The 20,890-nt window shown below is 41.3% G+C and overlaps 1 protein-coding gene across 22 annotated transcripts in view; it reads left to right on the top strand.

Moving 5' to 3' along the window:
* The window catches only part of SETD5 (SET domain containing 5), an 84,071-nt gene extending 64,883 nt beyond the window's left edge, over nucleotides 1–19,188 (top strand). For 12 of the 22 annotated variants that reach the window (XM_074404846.1, XM_074404849.1, XM_039478566.2 and 9 more), the window contains 7 exons: nucleotides 5,504–5,751; nucleotides 9,514–9,570; nucleotides 11,487–11,957; nucleotides 14,305–14,606; nucleotides 15,521–15,654; nucleotides 16,140–16,228; nucleotides 16,558–19,188. In XM_074404846.1, the coding sequence (XP_074260947.1) occupies nucleotides 5,504–5,751; nucleotides 9,514–9,570; nucleotides 11,487–11,957; nucleotides 14,305–14,606; nucleotides 15,521–15,654; nucleotides 16,140–16,228; nucleotides 16,558–17,166 (1,910 nt within the window). In that variant the 3' untranslated portion in view covers nucleotides 17,167–19,188. The remainder of the gene's footprint in view (nucleotides 1–5,503; nucleotides 5,752–9,513; nucleotides 9,571–11,486; nucleotides 11,958–14,304; nucleotides 14,607–15,520; nucleotides 15,655–16,139; nucleotides 16,229–16,557) is intronic. The other 10 variants (XM_010337837.3, XM_074404850.1, XM_074404847.1 and 7 more) reach the window with 1 other exon arrangement.
* Nucleotides 19,189–20,890: the final 1,702 nt, after the last annotated feature.

Raw genomic sequence — 20,890 nt, 5'->3', positions numbered from 1 at the left:
TGAGCCACCGCGCCCGGCCAGCACCTTGAATTTCTAAGAATATTTTTAAAATATATACTATGACTGAGGTTCCTTCTAGGTGTGTAAGGATGAGTTAATATTTGAAAATTTAATAATATTCGAATATTTGAAAATTTAATAATCGTTAGCAGGTCAAATGGGAGAGAAGAATAACACAGTGTTATCAATTTAATGATAAAATAACATACTTAAGATTTTTTTAACAATCTAGCTGAAAAATTGCCAGTTTGTCATGCATCGTGAAAACTAGTTAAACCTTAAAATCAGTTATCGAATTATCCCTCTATTACCATTATTATTTAACATAGTCCAGTCGTTAGCCAAAGCAGTTACCTCCCCCCAAAAAAATCAACATAAGAGATACAAGTATTGGTAAAGAGGGCACTTAGTATTGTTACAATGTACAAATACTGTCATCCACCTAGAGAATTAACTGGAAAACTGGTAGAGATTAATAGAGTAGCTAGATAAAAAATAAATATGTAAAGTTTTAAAATATTAATAACATTTAGTTAACAAAGGGAGAGATACGTTCTATTCATAATAGTAAAAAAACCCAAAGAACTCTGGAGAGTAAACCTAATTAGACATGTGATATATCTAGATGAAGAAGGACAAAATATGTGAATAACAAAGATTATGTAAGTTCCTGGGTAAGAATGCTTCTCAAATTACTCCTGAATTTCATGTAACACCAACCAAAATCCTAACCTTTTTTTTCTTACTAGTGTCAGCATGGTCATTGAATGATTTCTATAGTTCATTGCTAGAATACCTAAAGTATTTTGGCAAACTAGAATAGAATAACTGGAATTGCCCTAACAGTTTTAGTATGCTGGTGTTGATTCCATATTCGACAATAAGTGGAAAGAATAACATTCAGAAATAAACATTCGGAATATAAACCCAGTATACGTAAGAATCTAATAAGATAAATACAATATTTCAAATTAATGGGGAAATTACAATTATTTTGCAATGACAGAAGATTTTGGAAGAAGGTGCTAGCTATTTGTTATAGGAAAAGGATGCATTAATTGCTACCTCATACTTAAGTATGTTTTTTCTTTTTTTTTTTTTAATGGCATTTTATCAATGTGAAATAAAATACAGCTTTTTAAAATTAAAATGTAAATTAAAATTAAACATGGAGATAAAAGGAAAATAGGCTGGCATTTTTACAGTCTCAGCGTGGGTTAACAAAAACATTATATCGGAGGCAGAAAATAAAATGGTCCATTTGACTAAATAGAAACAAAACATGTAAATAAAATTGAAAAGCAGTTGGTAAACTGAAAAAGTACATTTGTAATTTTACTGACAAAGGGTCAACATTCTTAATATTTAAAGACCCTTACAGATGAAGAAAAAGACCCCAACACCTTAGTAGAATGCAGGCTGCAGAACATGAACCAGCAGTTCTCGCAGGACTAAATATAAAGTTAGTACACATACGTAGATATTCTTTTGATTTAATAATCCTACATGTAGCCATTTGTTCTAATAGCAGAAAATGAAAAATACTTAAATTGGTTAAATTTTGATAATATTTTTTAGTGTGCAGCCATTAAACCTGAACTGTAGATTTCTATTCATTGTCATAAAAAAATAAAATAATTATTTAGTAGTGTAGGTAAGGCAAGAGTCAGTGAAGCAATGCCTGGATAAAAATTTGCTAGGATATTAACTTGTGTTTATTTGTCGATATGATTTTCCAGTTGTGTATATGTTTATATAACCTTGGTCATTTTTTTGAGTAAAGGTTAAAAACAATAATAAAGGTTGGATAGATTTGACCACCTAAAATTTGTAAACTGTATATACAGGAAAAAGAAAAAGTAGGCAAATGACTGCCCTTCTTTGGCCTTTAAACTTCTTTTTTTTTTTTTTTTTTTTTTTTTCTTTTTTTTTTTTTTTTTTTTTTTGAGACAGAGTTTCGCTCTTGTTACCCAGGCTGGAGTGCAATGGCACGATCTCGGCTCACCGCAACCTCCGCCTCCTGGGGTCAGGCAATTCTCCTGCCTCAGCCTCCTGAGTAGCTGGGATTACAGGCATGTGCCACCATGCCCAGCTAATTTTTTGTATTTTTAGTAGAGACGGGGTTTCACCGTGTTGACCAGGATGGTCTCGATCTCTCAACCTCGTGATCCACCCGCCTCGGCCTCCCAAAGTGCTGGGATTACAGGCTTGAGCCACCACGCCCGGCCCAACTTCTTTTTTTTTTTTTTTGAGACGGAATTTCGCTCTTGTTACCCAGGCTGGAGTGCAATGGCGCGATCTCGGCTCACTGCAACCTCCGCCTCCTGGGTTCAGGCAATTCTCCTGCCTCAGCCTCCTGAGTAGCTGGGATTATAGGCACGCGCCACCATGCCCAGCTAATTTTTTGTATTTTTAGTAGAGACGGAGTTTCACCATGTTGACCAGGTTGGTCTCGATCTCTCGACCTCGTGATCCACCCGCCTCGGCCTCCCAAAGTGCTGGGATTACAGGCTTGAGCCACGGCGCCCGGCTGGCCTTTAAACTTCTTAAGGGCAAACATTAGGTCTCTTGTTCAATACAGTAGCATAATAAGTACTCAGTATATATATGTCGAAGGAATGCCATGTACATTGATTTGCAGGTGACAGTTTTTACCTATATCTTCAACTTTTTTCTATAACTAATTTCATAATGTAACTGACTTTAGTAGTAACTGACTTAGCAGTACAGAGGTTGTCTGAAAGACAATTTTTTAAGACCCTTGAAATATTAAATATATAAAAGTTATTCTGAATATAAGCCATGAATTACATGTTTGTTTGCGTTTTATATCTAGGCACTTTTTAAAAGGAGGAAAAAAAATTTAGTATCTGGAACAAAAGGAAAATGAAAATATACTTCCAGCCTAGGCATATTAAAAATTCTGAGATATCAGAAAGGAAAAATATACATCTTCAGTATATTTTTTGCATTTATTCTTCTCTCTTCATCCAGACATCTCCTATCCTAGTTTACGGCCTCATAACTCCTTTGCTAACTACTGTATTTACTCCAGATGGTTTCCTAGTTACCAGTCTCATACTGCCTATTGCTTCCAGATTAATCTTCCTGACCCAAATATTTTCCTTGAAGCCCAGGAATAAATGTCACTCCTTTCATCCACCAAGTCTTGGGGATATACTTTATCCTATTGATTAAGAGTATTATAGATAGATGGGGCCTTGTGCGATGGCCTAAGCCTATAATCCCAGCACTTTGAAAGGCCCAGGTGGGTGAATCACTTGAGGTCAGGAATTCAAGACCAGCCAGGCCAACATAGTGAAACCCTGTCTCTACTAAAAATATAAAAATAAGCCAGGCATGGTGCCAGGTTCCTATAATTCCAGCTACTTGGGAGGCTGAGATAGGAGAATTGCTTGAACCTGGGAGGCGGAGGCTGCAGTGAGCTAAGATCATGCTAGTGCAGTGCAGCCTGAGCAACAGAACAAGAGCCCGTCTCGAGGAAAAAAAAAAAAAAAAAAAAGAATGTAGATAGATGGGAGCAAGGTTACCTGTTGTGTATCTCTCCACGTATCAAATTTCTTACCCTTAATATGGGGATGATAATAATAGTGCTTGATTTATAGAGTTGTTAAAAGTAGATATTTCACAATAAAGCACATGGCATAGTTCCTGGTAATATAATAATCATTTAGAAAATATAGCACTTTTTTAACTAATGCATAGCAATATGATCACTCTCTTTTTTTGAGAGGGAGCCTCACTTTGTTGCCCAGGCTGGAGTGCAGTAGCACGATCTCAGCTCACTGCAACCTCCACCTTCCGGATTCAAGCGATTCTCCTGCCTCGGCCTCCCGGGTAGCTGAGACTACAGGTGCCCACCACCACACCCAACTAATTTTTGTATTTTTAGTAGGGACGGGGTTTCACCATGTTTGCCAGGATGGTCTCAATCTCTTGACCTCATGATCCACCTGTATGAGCCTCCCAAAGTGCTGGGATTACAGGCGTGAGCCACTGCGCCCAGCCTAATCACCTTTCTTGATCATACTAATATGTTGTCTATTTCTTTTTTTTTTTCTTTTTTTTTTTTTTTGGTAGTAGTTGTTGTTGAGAAGTTTCCTCCCTCTGTCACTCAGGCTAGAGTGCAGTGGCACAATCTTAGCTCACTGCAACCTCTGCCTCCTGGGTTCAAGTGATTCTTGTGCCTCCACCTGCTGAGTAGCTAGAACTACAGGCATGCACCACTACACCTGGCTAATTTTTTGTGTATAGTAGAGACAGGGTTTGCCATACTGGCCAAGCTGGTCTCAAACTCCTGGCCTCAAGTGATCTGGCTGCCTGAGCCTCCCAAAGTGCTGGGATTACAGGTGTGAGCCACCACACTTGGCCTGCTTTCTGTTTCTTACCAGATTTTAAGCCTCCTGAAAATAGAGTGTATGATGACCATTTTTCCCTTCATACCTAGTTCAGTAATCAGTAGGTATTAAATAAATAAATCTTTTTAACTGTAAATAAATAAAACTGTATTTTTAGTCTGAGACTCAAGTGAGAAAGGTGCTTTGGCCTGAATGGTCACTAAAATATTTAGTCTAGTAACTTGCTTTTTAAGTGGATCTAAGAATTACAGAAAATAGGATTACTCTAGTCAAAAAGAGTATGAACCTAATTTTTTAATGATTTGAAGAAGTTTTTCTAGAAATCATTTCACGCTTTGTAGGTAGAAAAGGAGCTGGATACAGATCAGGGAATCATATAAGAACATTACAGAAAGAGCTACCCAAAAGGGACACAAATATATAAGAAATGGTGAAAGGAGTTTGAATTTAGCATCCCAGTACCTTTAGTTGGTGATATAACAGTTTAGTAGAGGGTAACTTTGACAAAGTAATGGAGGCTGAAGATTTTCAGAAACTCAGTGTGAAATAAATTTAGTAGTGGCTCATGCCTATAATCCCAGCATTTTGGGAGGCCAAGGCAGGCGGATCACCTGAAGTCAGGAGTTCAAGACCAGCCTGGCCAACATGGCCAAATCCCATCTCTACTAAAAATTCAAAAATTAGTCGGGTATGGTGGTGCGTGCCTGTAATCCCAGCTACTCAGGAGGCTGAAGCAGGAGAATTGCTTGAACCTAGGAGGCAAAGGTTGCAGTGAGCCGAGAAGATCACGCTACTGCACTCCAGCCTTGGCGACAGAGCAAGACTCCATCTCGTAAATAAATGAAAGAAGTTTATATTTTGCACTAGTAGAAATTAAATTAGCTCTAGGGATCAGTCACTAGAATCGTTAGATTTATCTGGAGTTTGGGAGATAGAATATTTTGGAATTATTTTAAGTGTGGTAATTAAAGAGTTTCTTTGGGATTTTGGTTTGATTGGAGGAGATAATGGGATGAGGCAGAAAACAGTTAAGAGCCATTGTAGATTGCAGATTAATGGCTTTACTATAAAGCCTTCCATTGATCTGTGGTTTCAAACTCTCATCCAAGCTTTGTGTTTCACAGACTTGTTGAGCCCATTAAAGAAATGGAAGTCTCGCTATCTGATGGAGCAGAATGTCACCAAATTACTTCGGCCTCTGTCTCCAGTCACACCACCCCCTCCCAATTCAGGCTCAAAGAGTCCCCAGCTAGCCACACCTGGCTCATCACACCCAGGAGAAGAGGAGTGTCGAAATGGATACAGCCTCATGTTTTCACCAGTCACATCTCTTACTACTGCTAGTCGCTGCAACACTCCTCTGCAGTTTGAGGTGATTTGGGTTTGGTTGTCGGGAGTGCTGGATATGAAAATCATCATTTGTACCTTCTCATTTCAAATATAATATCTTTCCAGATGTTTCTTTACTATCTTCTTTCCCCATCTCAGCAAGAGAATGGGAAATCTCAGGGTCTTTGTGGCCTGTTAACTGGTAGCCTCTCATCTTGGCAGCCCCTGTACTTCCTAGAATAGGCACGGTGCTACCACAAATCCCATTCATGTATCTTTTGCATGCAATCAATCCATCAGTCTCCATAATTTTAGGTAGTAAGCATGCTAGATCTCCATCTTTCTCTTTACTGTATACTTTGATCAAAATAGGCCTCTAGCTGCCTGTACTATCTGTTAGTAACACCAGCCTGAGAGCACAGATGATATTGATTGATCGTGTCTTTGTTTCTAGGCCTTTAAATAAGTGAAGTGTCTTTCCCAGGTTGTTAGGTATTTTCATTGTGACCTTAGTGAACAGAGATTTAGAAAACATTGGAGTATGGCTTATGGTGAATGCGGATTTTTTCCACTCCAGGTTACTTTCCCTCTTTGTTATAATGTCTTAGGAATGAGAAGTAAACAAGAGGCTAGCAACATGTATTCATGAGACAAATGTATTACCTTCACTGTTGGATTAAGTTAGAAATGTCTGTCTCACCTGTTTCAAAAAGTAATTTTGAATCACTTTAGTGTTCAGGTTTGGGTGACAGCAGGTTTGATTACAATCCATTTATACTTTTTAAAAACACTTCATCTATTGCATGTTACTTTGATTTGTAATTAAAATGGACACTGTCTTTTCTCAGAAAAATCTGTTGTGACCACTAAACACACTCTGCCCCCTTGCTTGCACTTCTCCAGATGTGTTTTTTGAGAAAGGTAAAGGTTCTAACCAATCTTATCTTTCCTACTCAGCTTTTGGAAATGTGAGGATTCATAATACTTGGATTTTTATATAAGTAAATCAGAAAGGGATAGCTAGCAACACTGAAAGCAAATCTATACTCTGCCTTACCCTAGACCTCTGCTTTTGGAGCAGACCTCTTTCTGGGTGAGGGAAAACACCTCCTGGTTACATAATGAGTTTTCTAGGGAAATTACTCTTTACCAGATTCTTTGTGACATTCTTTCAGCCAGATAATAAAGCAGCTGATTGAGGCCTTTCTAACTTTACTTTGTCTACTTGCAGTTGACTTTGCAGTTGCACCTAGAGCTTTATAGTAAGGTATCATAGAGGAATTCTCCCTGGAGGGCGTAAGATTGTAGGAATAGAGTTTCATACTTTATCAATACAGGTTTTATTATAAATGTGGAATTATGAAAATTAGAAGGTAAGTCACTTTCCAAAACAAGCAGGTTCAGTACTCAGTGCATTCCTTATCCCTTGTTGTATTTGGGATAACTATTAAACACTGCAAATATAAGGTCATTTTTTAAAATTTGTAATCATTTTAATATAGTCCAAGCATAATGTTAAAATACCAGGAGGGAAGGAAAATACTAAATAGTAAAAGGTCCAAGGCATGGTTCCACTTGCAATTTCACTAAGGAAATATAATCTTTCTCATCAATAATAGAACACCCTAACTCATTCTAATCACCGTTTTAATGGCCATATTCTTTTCTGTGTTCTAGTTCAGAGGTGGGGAGCCTTTTTTGTATCAAAGGCCTGACACATTGTGAAATATTAAAAAGGTGTCATAGCCGGGCACGGTGGCTCAAACCTGTAATCCCAGCACTTTGGGAGGCCGAGGCAGGTGGATCACGAGGTCGAGAGATCGAGACCATCCTGGTCAACATGGTGAAACCCCGTCTCTACTAAAAATACAAAAAATGAGCTGGGCATGGTGGCTCGTGCCTGTAATCCCAGCTACTCAGGAGGCTGAGGCAGGAAAAATGCCTGAATCCAGGAGGCGGAGGTTGCGGTGAACCGAGATCGCTCTCCAGCCTGGGTAACAAGAGCAAAACTCCGTCTCAACAAAAAAAAAAGGTGTCATATATAAAGACCAGCTTAGGCTGGTCTCACACCTGTAATCACAGTGCTTTGGGAGGCTGAGGCAGGAGGATTGCTTGAGGCCAGGAGTTTGAGACCATCCTGGGTAACATGGTGAGACCACATTCCTCCAAAAATAAAATACAAAAATTAGCCAGGTGTGCTGGCGTACACCTGTAGTCCCAACTATTTGGGAGGCTGAAGCAGGGAGATCACTTAAGACCAGGAGTTGAAGGCTGCAGTGAGCCATTATTGTGTCCCTTCATGCCACCCTGGGCAACAGTGAGATCCTGTCTCTAAAAATAAATTAATTAAAAGACCAGCCTAGGCCAGTTGCAGTGGAACACACCTGTAATCCCAGCTACTCGGGAGGCCAAGGAACGGGAATTGTGTGAGCCTGGGAGGTTGCAGTGAGCCAATATTGCACGACTACATTCCAGCCTGGGCAACAGAGCAAGACTCTGTCAAAAAAAAAAAAAAAAAAAACCCACCTTATCAGCTTAGTTTGGGGAAGGGTATTTTTGAAAAGGGAAAAAGCATTCAGGAAAATGGTAAGAAGTTTTAAGTGCTAAGGGAAGAAGATAAGTGGTAGAAGAGAACAAGATCTTCAGGAGGGGAAAGCATCTAGAACGAAGAGTGAAAGCAACATTGGGAGGGCAAGCTTAGTTGGCCTCTCCTTTCCACCAGGATAATTCTCCCCTTCTTTTCTTGCCCTGAGAGCCACACTCTGCTTGCCACTTCACACATAGATGTGCACCACCCACTTTCCATGCCAAGGAAAATTCATAGCCAAAACCCTGCTTTGCTGAAGCAGCCTCAATTTCCCATTGCCTCAACATATGCCTGCCACCTAGGCCACAGTTATCCACATCAGGCACCCTTTCCTTACGTCAGCCCTAGCACCCCTGCGTCCTTGTCACACTACCACCATCACTCTCCATACATGTTCCCATTTACATCTTTCCATTAAGCACTCACTGCTCAGTCTCTGTTTGTTATGGGAGTTCTGCCTCAGCTGAAAGTCCCAAGGTAGAGAGTCCTCTGTAGGATACAGGAACTTAAGTATACATATACATTTTTTGTCTGCTGTGTTGCCAGAAGTACACTGGATTTTACAAAAGAAGTTTAATAGGGGTGCTCAGGTCTAATTAGACTATGCGAAGAACCAGCTCTAGCCTGTGAGCTAGGGATTCGATCAATCGCGTTTCCTGTAACTGTCATTCAAGAGGAACTGGCCATCTCCCTAACCATGTCAGCCCCCATCACGCTAACATCTCCCTCTGAATAGCAGGGTTGGGGGCCTGAGGCATATAAGAGAATAAAGAAATGTGACAAGCAGAAGAGACATGGGGTGAAGGAACAAGGTCCGTCTAATGAGGAATAAGGGGTAGGGTGCCCCCTCAATAACAAATACTAAAGGTTGCTAAACTCTCATCTAAAATACAAAGAAGTATAACACTAAAATTTCACCAGTCTAACTCTTTCCTGATATGTGCTTGAGATGTTTACTTATAGCATGAAACATTATAACCAGTTTATCCTTAAATGCTTTCAAAGACACCAGGAAGCATTTTAACAAGTCATTCTGTCCATTGAGATGAGTTCTGCAGTTAAACATTTCCCCTATGCATTCTTACTCAATTCCCCCCCACCCCCGCCCCCTGCAAAAAAGTTGTGGCTAACATCTATGCTTGCTTTTATTTTTTGTTTGTTTTGTTTTGCTTCTTGACTTCGAGTAGATGAATAACAAGATGCTTTTCCCTCCTCTAGAACATATCCTCCCCTGAGAGTTCCCCTGCGCATAGGCCCGAGTCCCTGTCACCCGAGGTAGTTATCACACCATCTCAATCACACTTGGAGGCTGAGAGTGAGTGTTCATGAATGTGTTCCTGAGAGTATGGGGAGGGCCGGGGATCTGAGTGAGTGGGGTGATGGGCTGGAGGGCGGCTGCTCAGTCACAGTAAGTTGAATGAGTCTTCCTATGTGACTGTGACTACACAGGACTGTCAATCTAGATGGAGGAAAATGAAGTAGGGGTGTGTGTGTGTGTGTGTGTGTGTGTGTGTTTGTGTGTGTATGTGTGTGTGGTGGGTTGGTTTTTATTGTTTTGGGGGAGGGGGTGGCTGAAGTTCTATTAAAGAATAGAATCTAGAAGTCAAGATGCTGATATGTGGTAGGAGCCTTGTTAAAGAAAAGCTAATGAATAAGGTCTGTTAATAAATAAGGAACGTTGAGTCAAAAGTTTGTAAGCCTGTTTTTGAGTTGGGTGTTGGCTTACGCCTTGTTCTAGGGTTAATCTGACAGCTCTGTAAACCAGATGTTTGGGCCTTTGGTTGATAGATTAAGCAGCTTCTTTAGGAAGGGAAAGTTATTCTGTCTTTCAGCTTTTCTACATTTTCTCTGTAGCTCCTTACTGGGTACACATGGAAACCAAGTGAGTCCCTGGCTTTGTGTCACAGGTCACCATTCTGCAATGGCTAGGATATAGTTGCTGTACAAGTGTTACCTCTTAGGGTATCAGTAGAATGCTTTTCTCACAAACCCTGCTGCTGTGGATATGTCAGATTCAGATTTTAGTGCTAGTGTTTTTATTATAAGTTTTTGGGTGTGGTAACAATTAACTCTGAATCTATTAATACATGGGACCTTTTTTCTCTTGAAGAGAAAGTTTGAGTCTCAGAAATACTCAACTGAACTTTAACCCCCACCACCTTCCAATAAAATATTAGGGCATAATTCAGTGACAATTTACCAAATTCTGAATCAGCAGTAGTTGATAGGTCAATGTGAAACTGAAAAAGGTTGTATTCCACTAATATACTAGAGATTTTCTTGGTGTTTTGACTCTAGTTTGTTAGAAAAGTAATGCCATCTCTTCAGTTGTTAAAGATTCTAAGATAGCATAATTTGGAGACTGATATGGTATGGTATCTGGTTTTCTGGTACCATTCTTTGTAGACGGTTAGCTGTAGTTGACCTAGTATTTATTGGAAGTTTGGAGGTTATGATAACCAAATAGTAGGTAGGGTTTATTTTTGTTACATTTCAGCATTTCAGAATCTGCAGTGATGAGCGTTAGTGGTTTTGTGGTATATTGACATACATTAGAGGATAAAGAAAGAAGAATTGAGTGGCCAGAAAGTTGTATGAGAAGCATACCTTCTTTAGCAGTGAAAGTGAATCAAGAACTGGTTGGTTGATGTCTTTAATGCCATCCTCCTTTACTGAACCAGTAACTTAAATACTTACCTTCTCCTTTCCTCCACTTTTTTCCCTCTCCCCCCACCTTCCATCAGTATTAATTTAGAAATGAATAAACCCAGACGCCAGTTATCTTAAGACACCAGTCTCATCTTTGTAGTGTGCATGGGGCAAAGGTAAATTCCTAATTATACCTCTTGTCTCTTAGTGTAATACAAGGTGACTCAGCAACCTGATGAAAGACTAAGCAGGCAAAATAGTCACATTTAGCCAACTACCTAATTCTAACCTTCCCAGTATTTCCCATCCAGAAAGACTTGAAAGCAATTTGGGAAAGGCCAGGATTCTTAAGTACTCTGGCCAATGTACACTGTTGCTACGTGTATTCTGTTGCTACTTTTACAGAATATAATGGCTTTATCGCTCTACTTCTATTCCTCTTATCTTTCCCTGTTCACCTGTGTCCTTCTTCCCCTCCTTTCTACCTTTGACTTTTTCCTTTCTCCCCTACCCCATGTCTCCGTTGATTTTTATTCTTTCAGCTTTGTCACCGAAAAGACCTGGATTTGGCAAAAGTAGGATACCTTGACTCCAACACTAACAGCTGTGCTGATAGACCTTCCCTGCTCAACTCAGGTCATTCCGACCTGGCTCCTCATCCTTCTATTGGACCCACTTCTGAGACTGGTTTCCCAAGCAGAAGTGGAGATGGACATCAGACCCTCATGAGAAACTCAGACCAGGCATTTCGGACCGAATTCAACTTGATGTATGCCTACTCTCCTTTGAACGCTATGCCTCGAGCAGATGGACTGTATCGAGGGTCTCCTCTAGTAGGGGATAGGAAACCTTTACATTTGGATGGGGGATATTGTTCCCCTGCAGAAGGATTTTCCAGCAGATACGAACATGGTTTAATGAAAGACCTCTCTCGTGGATCCTTGTCACCTGGTGGTGAAAGGGCCTGTGAAGGAGTGCCATCTGCCCCCCAGAACCCACCACAGAGGAAAAAAGTAAGTGTTTCATGTTATATTGGTGAACTTTTCAAGAATGATAACCAATTAATTCAGTAGATATTCACTAAGTTTCTGTTGTGTGTTCCACGTTGCTTTCAGACAAGTGAGACATAGCCTCTGCCATATCCAGTGAAAGACAGGCTATTTTAGTACAATTTGATGAGTGTTGTAAATATTCAGCAAATGTAAATGCCTATATGTCTCATATACTTGCTAGGCAGTAATTACTCCTCACAGAAATCCTATAAAATAGGCAGTTTTCCATTTTGCACAAGAGGAAGCTAAGGCAAGTTGAATAATTTTCCTATGGTCACACAGCTAGTAAATGGAAGGGCCAGGATACTACCCAGCTTGAGAGAGAAGGCTGGAGTGAGAGGTGGTAGGTTACTGATTTAGCTGAATCTCAAACAATAGGAGTCAGCCAACCAACAAATTCGGGTGAGGTATGTTACCGTAGAGGGAGTAGGTCAGGTAAATAGGTGGCACTCCATTGGGTGGGCAGCTGGCATGCAGTGTGCTGCAAACAGTTGGATGTTGTCCTATCAGGTGGAAGACTGAGATAGTCAGGAGGAAAGTGCAGAGAGTGCTGGGCTGGGCTGGGCCAGGCCATAGAAGAGCTTGCTAATGGGTTAGGACTCCACTTGTAAGTAACACCTGATCTAGAAGTCACAAAGCCAAAAATGTGCTTTTGCATAAGTGGTTCTCAACCAGGGGTGTTTGAGAATGTGTAGGAGTGTTTTGAATTGTCACAGTGACTTGCATTTATTGAGCAGGACCAGGGATGTTAAATGTCCTGTGTGGGGGACAGTCCCATGTAATGGCAAATATCTGTAGTATCCTCATTAAAATGAAACCTAGTGGTTTTTTATATTTTCATTACAATGATATTCATTACCAGAATTTATTAACTTTCCAAAATTATATATAGAAAATGCAAATGCAAAACTGTCTTACAATTTATATTTTTGTTACATTTGGACAGCAAAATGAGAGCCCGAAGGGGACAGAAGGAAGAGGAAATGTTGGCAGATAATTTGGAATAAGATAGTAATTGGTTTCAAAGACTGTTGCATGAACAGCATTGACTGCTAGAAACAAACATGAAAACAATCTTTGGGTTTCTAGTTTTATAATATTTACTATGTGCAAAAGTCATAGAAATTATGATGTGTTATTTCAGAAACACTTCTGAAATTTATTGGGCCCCTTTAAGCATAAATTTAAGCCTATGCCACATTCTGTGCTGGGTGTTAGAGATAAAAAGCCAAATAAACTTAACCTTTGCCCTCCTAGAACTTATAGTCAGGGAGTAATCAAGACACTGTAATAGGTTCTACAGACTGTGTAACCAGTGTGCCAGAACAGCAAAGAGGTGGTATACTAGGCAGGGCAGAGATTGTGATGGGCAGCGTCAGGTGAGGGTGGGAGATCTGCTGCCAGGAAAGAATCAGTAAGTATTAGGGAGATGAGGGGAGGTTGGGGGAAAGTTATCAAGTACTCTTCTAGAGCTAGCTTGCTAAAAGTATAACTAGAAGCCGGGCGCAGTGGCTCACGCCTGTAATCTTAGCGCTTTGGGAGGCCTAGGTGGGCAGATCACCTGAGGTCAGGAGTTCGAGACCAGCCTGACCAACAGAAGAAACCCCCATCTTTAAAAAAAATTTTTTCTTAAAAAAGTATAAACTGGAAATAATTTCCTCTCTTTCTACATTAATTACATCTGCGTGTAAGACAGAAACAATAATAAATTTCTATTAATGTCTTGAAAAATTGATCATATAAGTACCCTGGAGCATTGGCTTTTTCTTTGGTTTTTTGTTGTTTTCTACTCACTCACTCTCTCTCTTCCTCTCTCTCCTCCTCTGTCTCTCTCTCTCTCCTTTTCCCTCCTTCTTTCTCTCTCAGCTAACTCTAGGGATTCCCAAGGAGTACAGAACAGCCATCAGAATCACCTGGGAGGCTTTTCAAACTACTTAAGCTTCCAATTCTCCCTTCTCTGGGTACTCCCATTGTTCCAAATAACTATGATAGCATGCTTCTGTTACTGTGTAATGGTAACCTCACAGGTTTTCCTGAAGACAGAAAAAAGGTGATGATCTAATTGTCAAACATCATTCTTCAAAAACTTGCCTCCTAGTTTATTCTCTTCCTCTTACTAGTTTCTGACTGTCTTAAATATGTAGCCATGCTCAGATCGCTTTCACATCTGAAAAAAAAAGTTGTCAGGATCGGTGTTTGCTTTGTCTACGTGACTTGGCTAGTGGTTTACTGCAGTTCCATCTTTCCTCGTTGCTAGTGGTCCACTAATGATACCCAGCTAGAGTACCATTTCTTTTTTCCTTTCTAGGTATCCTTGCTGGAATACCGAAAACGGAAACAAGAAGCTAAGGAAAATTCTGCTGGTGGGGGAGGTGACTCTGCACAGAGCAAAAGCAAGTCTGCAGGAGCTGGGCAAGGCAGCAGTAACTCCGTTTCTGATGCTGGTGCCCATGGTGTGCAGGGATCCTCATCCCGAACCCCATCTTCCCCTCACAAAAAATTCTCCCCATCTCATTCCTCTATGTCCCATTTGGAGGCAGTAAGCCCATCAGATTCCAGAGGCACTTCTTCATCTCACTGCAGACCTCAAGAGAATATCAGCAGTAGGTGGTAAGTTTATATTTGATGTTTTATAGTTAAATTGGAGGTTGGGGGAGTATAAAACTAGGATCATTCCCAGTTTTACCTAAAATCTATGGAAACACTTGATGGGAACATCTGAGACAACCAGCCGACAGTACCATCTGTCCTGTTCAGCTGATTTAATAGTGTCAGCTGCAATCCCCCAGCTTTGCAGAATTAAGAATTACCAACATGTCTGTGGAGCAGTGCTTTGGATGACATGTAGTTGTGGATGCAGATGAGCTCTTTTATTTGGTGGGCACTAACACTGCCTCTTCTGTTTCTCATTTCACATGAAAGGTGAGTCAAGAATCCAGTCAGGTTCCACATGAATTAACAGCAGATGTCTCTCTTCCACACAGCTAGTGTACACAGAGCAAAAAGACATTCTGAAAGTACTTGTCTGTTTTAGGGGAGACCATGAATTTAAAAATGAATAATACTGATGGCAAGTACTGAGGATCAAGTGAGTGAAATAGAGAATGAAGCATAGGAGTTCAGGGATCTTGAACTGAAAAAAATAAGGCTGGGAAAGAAGAGTTCTGGCTCAAATGTTTCATAGTCATTAATCTATGAAACCTTTATTAAAGCCACTACTATGTATCAGGCACGTGATTTCCCAGAGGAGAAATATTTAACATTTTTTAAATGGCAGTTAAGGGAAGTTGACATCTTTAATCCATTTTTTTCCTTAATTAATTTATTTTTTAAAGTGGTGGTGGTTGTTTCTCTTTCATGCCTGACATAGTTTGGGGCACAGGAAATACCTTGTTTTAAATTGGTTCTGAAGGAAGTAATGTTTAAGAGGATGTTTTAAGGAAATAGATTGTGCACCTTAGTTAGGACTTAATTTGTTTCAGGTAAGTGCTGTGGCTTGAACTTGCACCCTATTGCCTTTACAGGATGGTTCCCACATCAGTAGAACGACTTCGAGAAGGAGGGAGCATCCCCAAGGTCCTCCGAAGCAGTGTGAGGGTGGCCCAAAAGGGAGAGCCCTCTCCCACGTGGGAAAGTAACATCACAGAGAAAGACTCAGGTGAGCCCTTGGCCTTCTGCTGCCAACCACATTCAGGGACGCATGAGCCAAGCTCTGTACAGTTCATGCCAAGTGCTGAGTTGAGGTGAGTCAGTTTCTGATGCAGTTAGACTCTGCTGTATGCTAGGTTCCAGCCCACTTGGGCTCTTGTGGGTTACATTTGTAAGATCTAGCATCGCTTGCTCTCTGTCTGCTCTTTTTTCCCCAAGGGATACCTTTCTGTAACTCTCATCTCTCCAAAGTCCTGGAAATCCACCTCGATGAAGGATGAAGAAAAAGAAGGAGACGAGAATCAGATCAGGCATTTAGAACATAGCCCATAATTAACCACTCCTTTTGCCCTTCTGGCATGCTGCACTCACCTGATTTGTCACAAAGAGAGCAGCATGGGTTGGTGATGGCATTGGTGATTTGAATGAACAATGGCTAATTCTTACTTATTGTAAGAAGCCAAGTTGATTTTATATATATATATTACCTTCCAGATCCTGCAGATGGAGAAGGCCCAGAGACACTGAGCTCAGCACTCTCTAAAGGAGCAACCGTTTACAGCCCTTCCAGATACAGCTACCAGGTGAGATGAGAAATTGCTGATCTCTAGACATAGGAGTGTATTCTGGGTTCCAAATTGTTTGTCCTGGTCATCCTTTGCCATTGAGATGCTGTCTTTGCATATAGTTTCAGCAGCCCTGGAAATAAGTCATCATCTGCTTACCCTCAGGTAATAAATTATGCCAGAACATGAATAGGGTGATCAAAGACAGCCATTTTACTGCCTTTGGTTTCCTAAAAGAATACATGGTTAAAAGATGAAGAAAATAAAAAGTAGGTTATTATTAATGTTCACCAGCCATTTAAGGGACTTGTTCACCTCCATATTCTTTTCCTCCCAACTTTGTCTAGCTCCTGCAGTGTGATAGTCCCCGGACAGAATCACAAAGCCTCCTTCAGCAGAGTTCCTCCCCCTTCAGAGGACATCCTACACAATCTCCAGGATACAGTTATCGAACTACTGCACTGAGACCTGGAAACCCCCCCTCTCACAGTTCTTCAGAATCATCCCTCTCTTCTACATCCTATTCCAGCCCCGCCCACCCTGTGTCCACAGACTCGTTGGCCCCATTTACGGGGACACCAGGGTATTTTAGCAGCCAGCCACATTCTGGAAACAGCACTGGCAGCAATCTTCCAAGGAGGAGCTGCCCTTCTAGTGCTGCTAGCCCTACCCTGCAGGGACCCTCAGACTCACCAACCTCAGACTCGGTTTCTCAGTCCAGCACAGGAACTCTGAGTTCCACCTCCTTTCCTCAGAACTCTAGGTCGTCATTGCCATCAGACTTACGGACTATCAGTCTGCCCAGTGCTGGGCAGTCAGCTGTCTACCAGGCCTCCAGGGTATCTGCGGTTTCCAATTCACAGCATTACCCACACCGTGGGAGTGGGGGTGTGCACCAGTACCGACTCCAGCCACTGCAAGGGTCAGGAGTCAAGACTCAGACAGGACTTTCCTAGGGCTTCTGGATTTGGGCAAACTGAACTGAATGAGCCCATAGCTGCTTCCTTCCAGCTGCCTCTGGAACCTAGGCCGAGCATATTGCTGGGGAAGGGGGGTACAAGGTGCCAGAGGATTGGGTCTGGTGGACAAGAAACAAGACTTGTGGTCACAATTGGCCTCTGGCCTTGCAGAACGATGTAAATCTTGTCTGAAGCAGAGACTATAAAGAAGTTTCTCCCTGCTGTCAAGGGTACATTGTTGACAAGCAAATGGTGTTTCGGTTAGTAACGGTTCTAAGTGCAATGAGTTGTGTTGAAGCCTCCGTCTCCCATCCTTGCCTGTAGCCTGTAGTCACTTGTGCAGTGAGGACATCTTTTTAAATTAAAAAAAAAAAAAAAAAAAGTTTTCAAAGGAAAAAAGTGAAAAGAGCCAATCTCAAAGCTCCAAGCCATCTGAATACCGTTAGGGTTTCATGCACTTAAGAAAAAAGGTAGGTATATAAATGTTCATCCTAAGACAACCATTCCAAAAGCAGGTATCTGGCCAATGTGTGTCCACCAAGAATCCTGCCTATCTTTGTCTTAAGATCACCAAGAAATAGGCAGGGATAGTAAAGCTTGGAACCTGCACCAACTGGAAGGTGCCTGGCTCTTTGAAGAAAAGCTCATGGTCAGCTCTTGATTATTTGGGAGCAGATTATCTGAGCCTCCATACTACTCCTCCTTCCCAAGCTGTTTCACAGCTCAGTAACCCATGAAGTAAGTAGACAAGGAAAAGAGGAATGAGACGTGGTATAGGCCAGTTGCATTGCTACTTACCAGCTTTTGGCAATGAATTTGATTAGGAAGGATACCAAGTGGTTTGGGATTGCTTTGAATTTTATTTTTTCTACTCCCAATTAATCAGGAGTTGATGATCCCATGAGCAGGACCGCCTCCATGATTGGGGAGTATGCACTTGTGACTGCAGGGTAAGAGTGGGAATATAGGTTTGTGGAGTGGCACCGACAGGACTGTGATTGTGTGTGGGCCTGCCCCACATTTCTTTGGGGGATGCTTATGTGAGTGGGCCCAGTGAAAGCGTTACCAAGCCACCCACACCCCTAACACTGTTCTGGATGAGAGACGAGAGCAGACCGGCTTCTCCCCATCAGTGCATTGTGCCTGTTGTACACCCCTGGAGGAGCCCTGGAGCCAGCCCAGGTGGGGTACACAATCTTTTTAAATTCCATATGGTTGCCAGCTTATTTCTTTCACTTGTTTACTGTAATATCTGGCGTGTTTTTATTTATCTAATTTTGTATTCAGTTATAACCATGGTAGGGGTAGTGAATATATGACAGGTGTAATCCCTGGTGCTGCAGTGGACCTTCTTTTCTTTTGGACAAGATAATACTGTGAGTTTCCCTCCTTCCTTCCCTCTAATTTGTTTTCTCTTCCTTTTTTCCCCCAGCCTCTTGCATCCCCTTTTCTACCCCGTCCTACAACTCTCATATGCACAGTCTTCTCTCTTTGTGTGTGACTGTTACAAAATTTCACTTTTCAAAAATCGAATCAGGTGTTTGCTCAAATGAGGGGAGATTTTTATTTTTATTTTTATTTTTAATGCTGAGACCTCAGCAGAGTACTTTTCTTTTCGTTGTTTCCCCCACAAACCCATCAGTCTGGGAGAGCATTGGGAGTGGAAATCATGTTGCCTGGGATGCTGGTTTCTTTGTATATTATATAAAACGTATGTAAATGTCTCTCCATTTGGGCTGGGGTTTGCATTCTCCCCTTGGCTGTTAACCGAGGGGAGAGGCCAGCGGGCAGGCGGCCCTCACCCTGCCTGGCACGTGCAGAGACCCCAGCCACTCTGTGTGGGCAGGGTGCTGTCAAGACCAGACCTCTTGGGGGGGTAGGGGAGGGGGGGTGGGGGGAACTCTTGGAAGGAAAGAAGTATCACTTCTTTCTCAAGTGGAGTGTTTACACCTTGCTGTAACATTTGAACTTTCACAAGAGATGTAATAATTTTGATAATAAAATTCTTAACCATAATAATCATAAAGTTGAGGACTTCTTTGTCCAATTTTGTGGCCCTGCCTTGCCTGCTTTTCCTAATGCCATTTTTACCTAAGGAGAATGTGCCCTTGGTGGAGTTATTTTGCCCATCATAATGAGGCCAGGAATACTGTCTGATCTACTTTGCTTTTTACGATTGCAGACAGGACAGTGTGAAGGCAAACCTGCAACAGCGCAAGTGAGCATTATAAACTACCTTGAACTTGAGTAGTGTTCCTGACCTTGGCCTCATTCATTCAGCAACTATTTGTTGGTCTTTCTCGTTCATTCAGAAAGGCACTGTTTTTGGTGCTAGACTTACGGTGATTATAGAGTGCTGGTTGGGGTGGTTAAAGTAAGGTCTCTTCTCTCATGGAGTTTAAATTCTAGTGGAAGAGAGACCTAAACTGGTAACATAATTTTAAATAGTCATTGTCATGTTAATTGTTTCCTAGGAGATATGTGACTAAGGCAGTTGAAGGAGCCACTCTAGATTGGTTGGTCAAGAAAAGTCTCTGAGGAGTTGACATTTAAACTGAGACCTTAGTGACAAGGAGGCAGTCCTGGGATGATGTGAATGAAGTTCATTCCTGGGCATTGCGGACTGTGGCAGAGAAAGCTTGGTTAAGATGTAGTGAATGGGTGGGGTTGGGAAAGGGGATAGAAGATCCATTAAGAGGGAGATAGGGGTCAGATCATGTAGAGCAAGGGTCAGCAAACTTTCTATAAAGGGCCAGATAGTAAATATTTAGACTTTGCAAGCTATATGGTCTCTGTTATAATTATTCAGCTCTTTGGCTGGGCGTGAATCATGCCTGTAATCCCAGCACTTTGGGAGGCCAGTGCAGGCAGATCACTTGAGGTCAGGAGTTCTAAACCAGTATGACCAACAGGGCAAAACCCTGTCTCTACTGAAAATACAAAAATTAACCAGGCATGGTAGTGCACGCTTGTAATCTCAGCTACTCAGGAGGCTGAGGCAGGAGAATCACTTGAACCTGGGAGGTGGAGGTTGTAGTGAACCAAGGTCACACCACTGCACTCCAGCCTGAGCGACAGGGCAAGACTCTGTCTCAAGAAAATAAAATATTCAGCTCTTCCATTGCAGTGCAAAAGGAGGCATAGACAGTATGTGGCTATGTTACAGTAAAACTTTATTTACAGAAAACAAGTGGCAAGTTGGATTTGGTTTGTAGGCTGTAGTTTGCTGGTCTCTAATGTAGAACCTAATGTAGGTATAGTTTAAATAATCTGCATTTATTAAGTACAGTGGAGGAGTCATTGTAGGATTTGAAGAAGAGAAGTGACATAGGTCTAATTTATATTTGGTTGATTTTTTAAAATTACTCTGTTTTGATCCTGTTGGTGAAGAGATGAATAGGAGCTGAGAAACTGGTTTGGAAGGTAGAGCAGTTGTTTAGGCAAGCAATGATGCAGTAGTGGCGTCTATTAAGATAGTAATGATGGGGATAAGAAGTAATTGGAATCAGGATATGTTTTGCAAGTACACAGCAGAACTTGCCAATGGATTGAATTGGCATTATTATGTTCTAACATTTGTTTGACAAATATATACCAGGTAACTAAGGTAGACTACATTTTGCAAAGCACATAAGGGATTCAGAGATGAAGATGCTATTTATTAGTTTAAGGAGGTTAGAAAGTAATTGGAAACATAACAAAACCACTTATTTCTTAGAAG

The sequence above is a fragment of the Saimiri boliviensis genome, chromosome 8 (assembly GCF_048565385.1).
Source record: "Saimiri boliviensis isolate mSaiBol1 chromosome 8, mSaiBol1.pri, whole genome shotgun sequence".
NCBI lineage: Eukaryota > Metazoa > Chordata > Mammalia > Primates > Cebidae > Saimiri > Saimiri boliviensis.
This window is presented reverse-complemented; position numbering and strand designations above follow the sequence as displayed.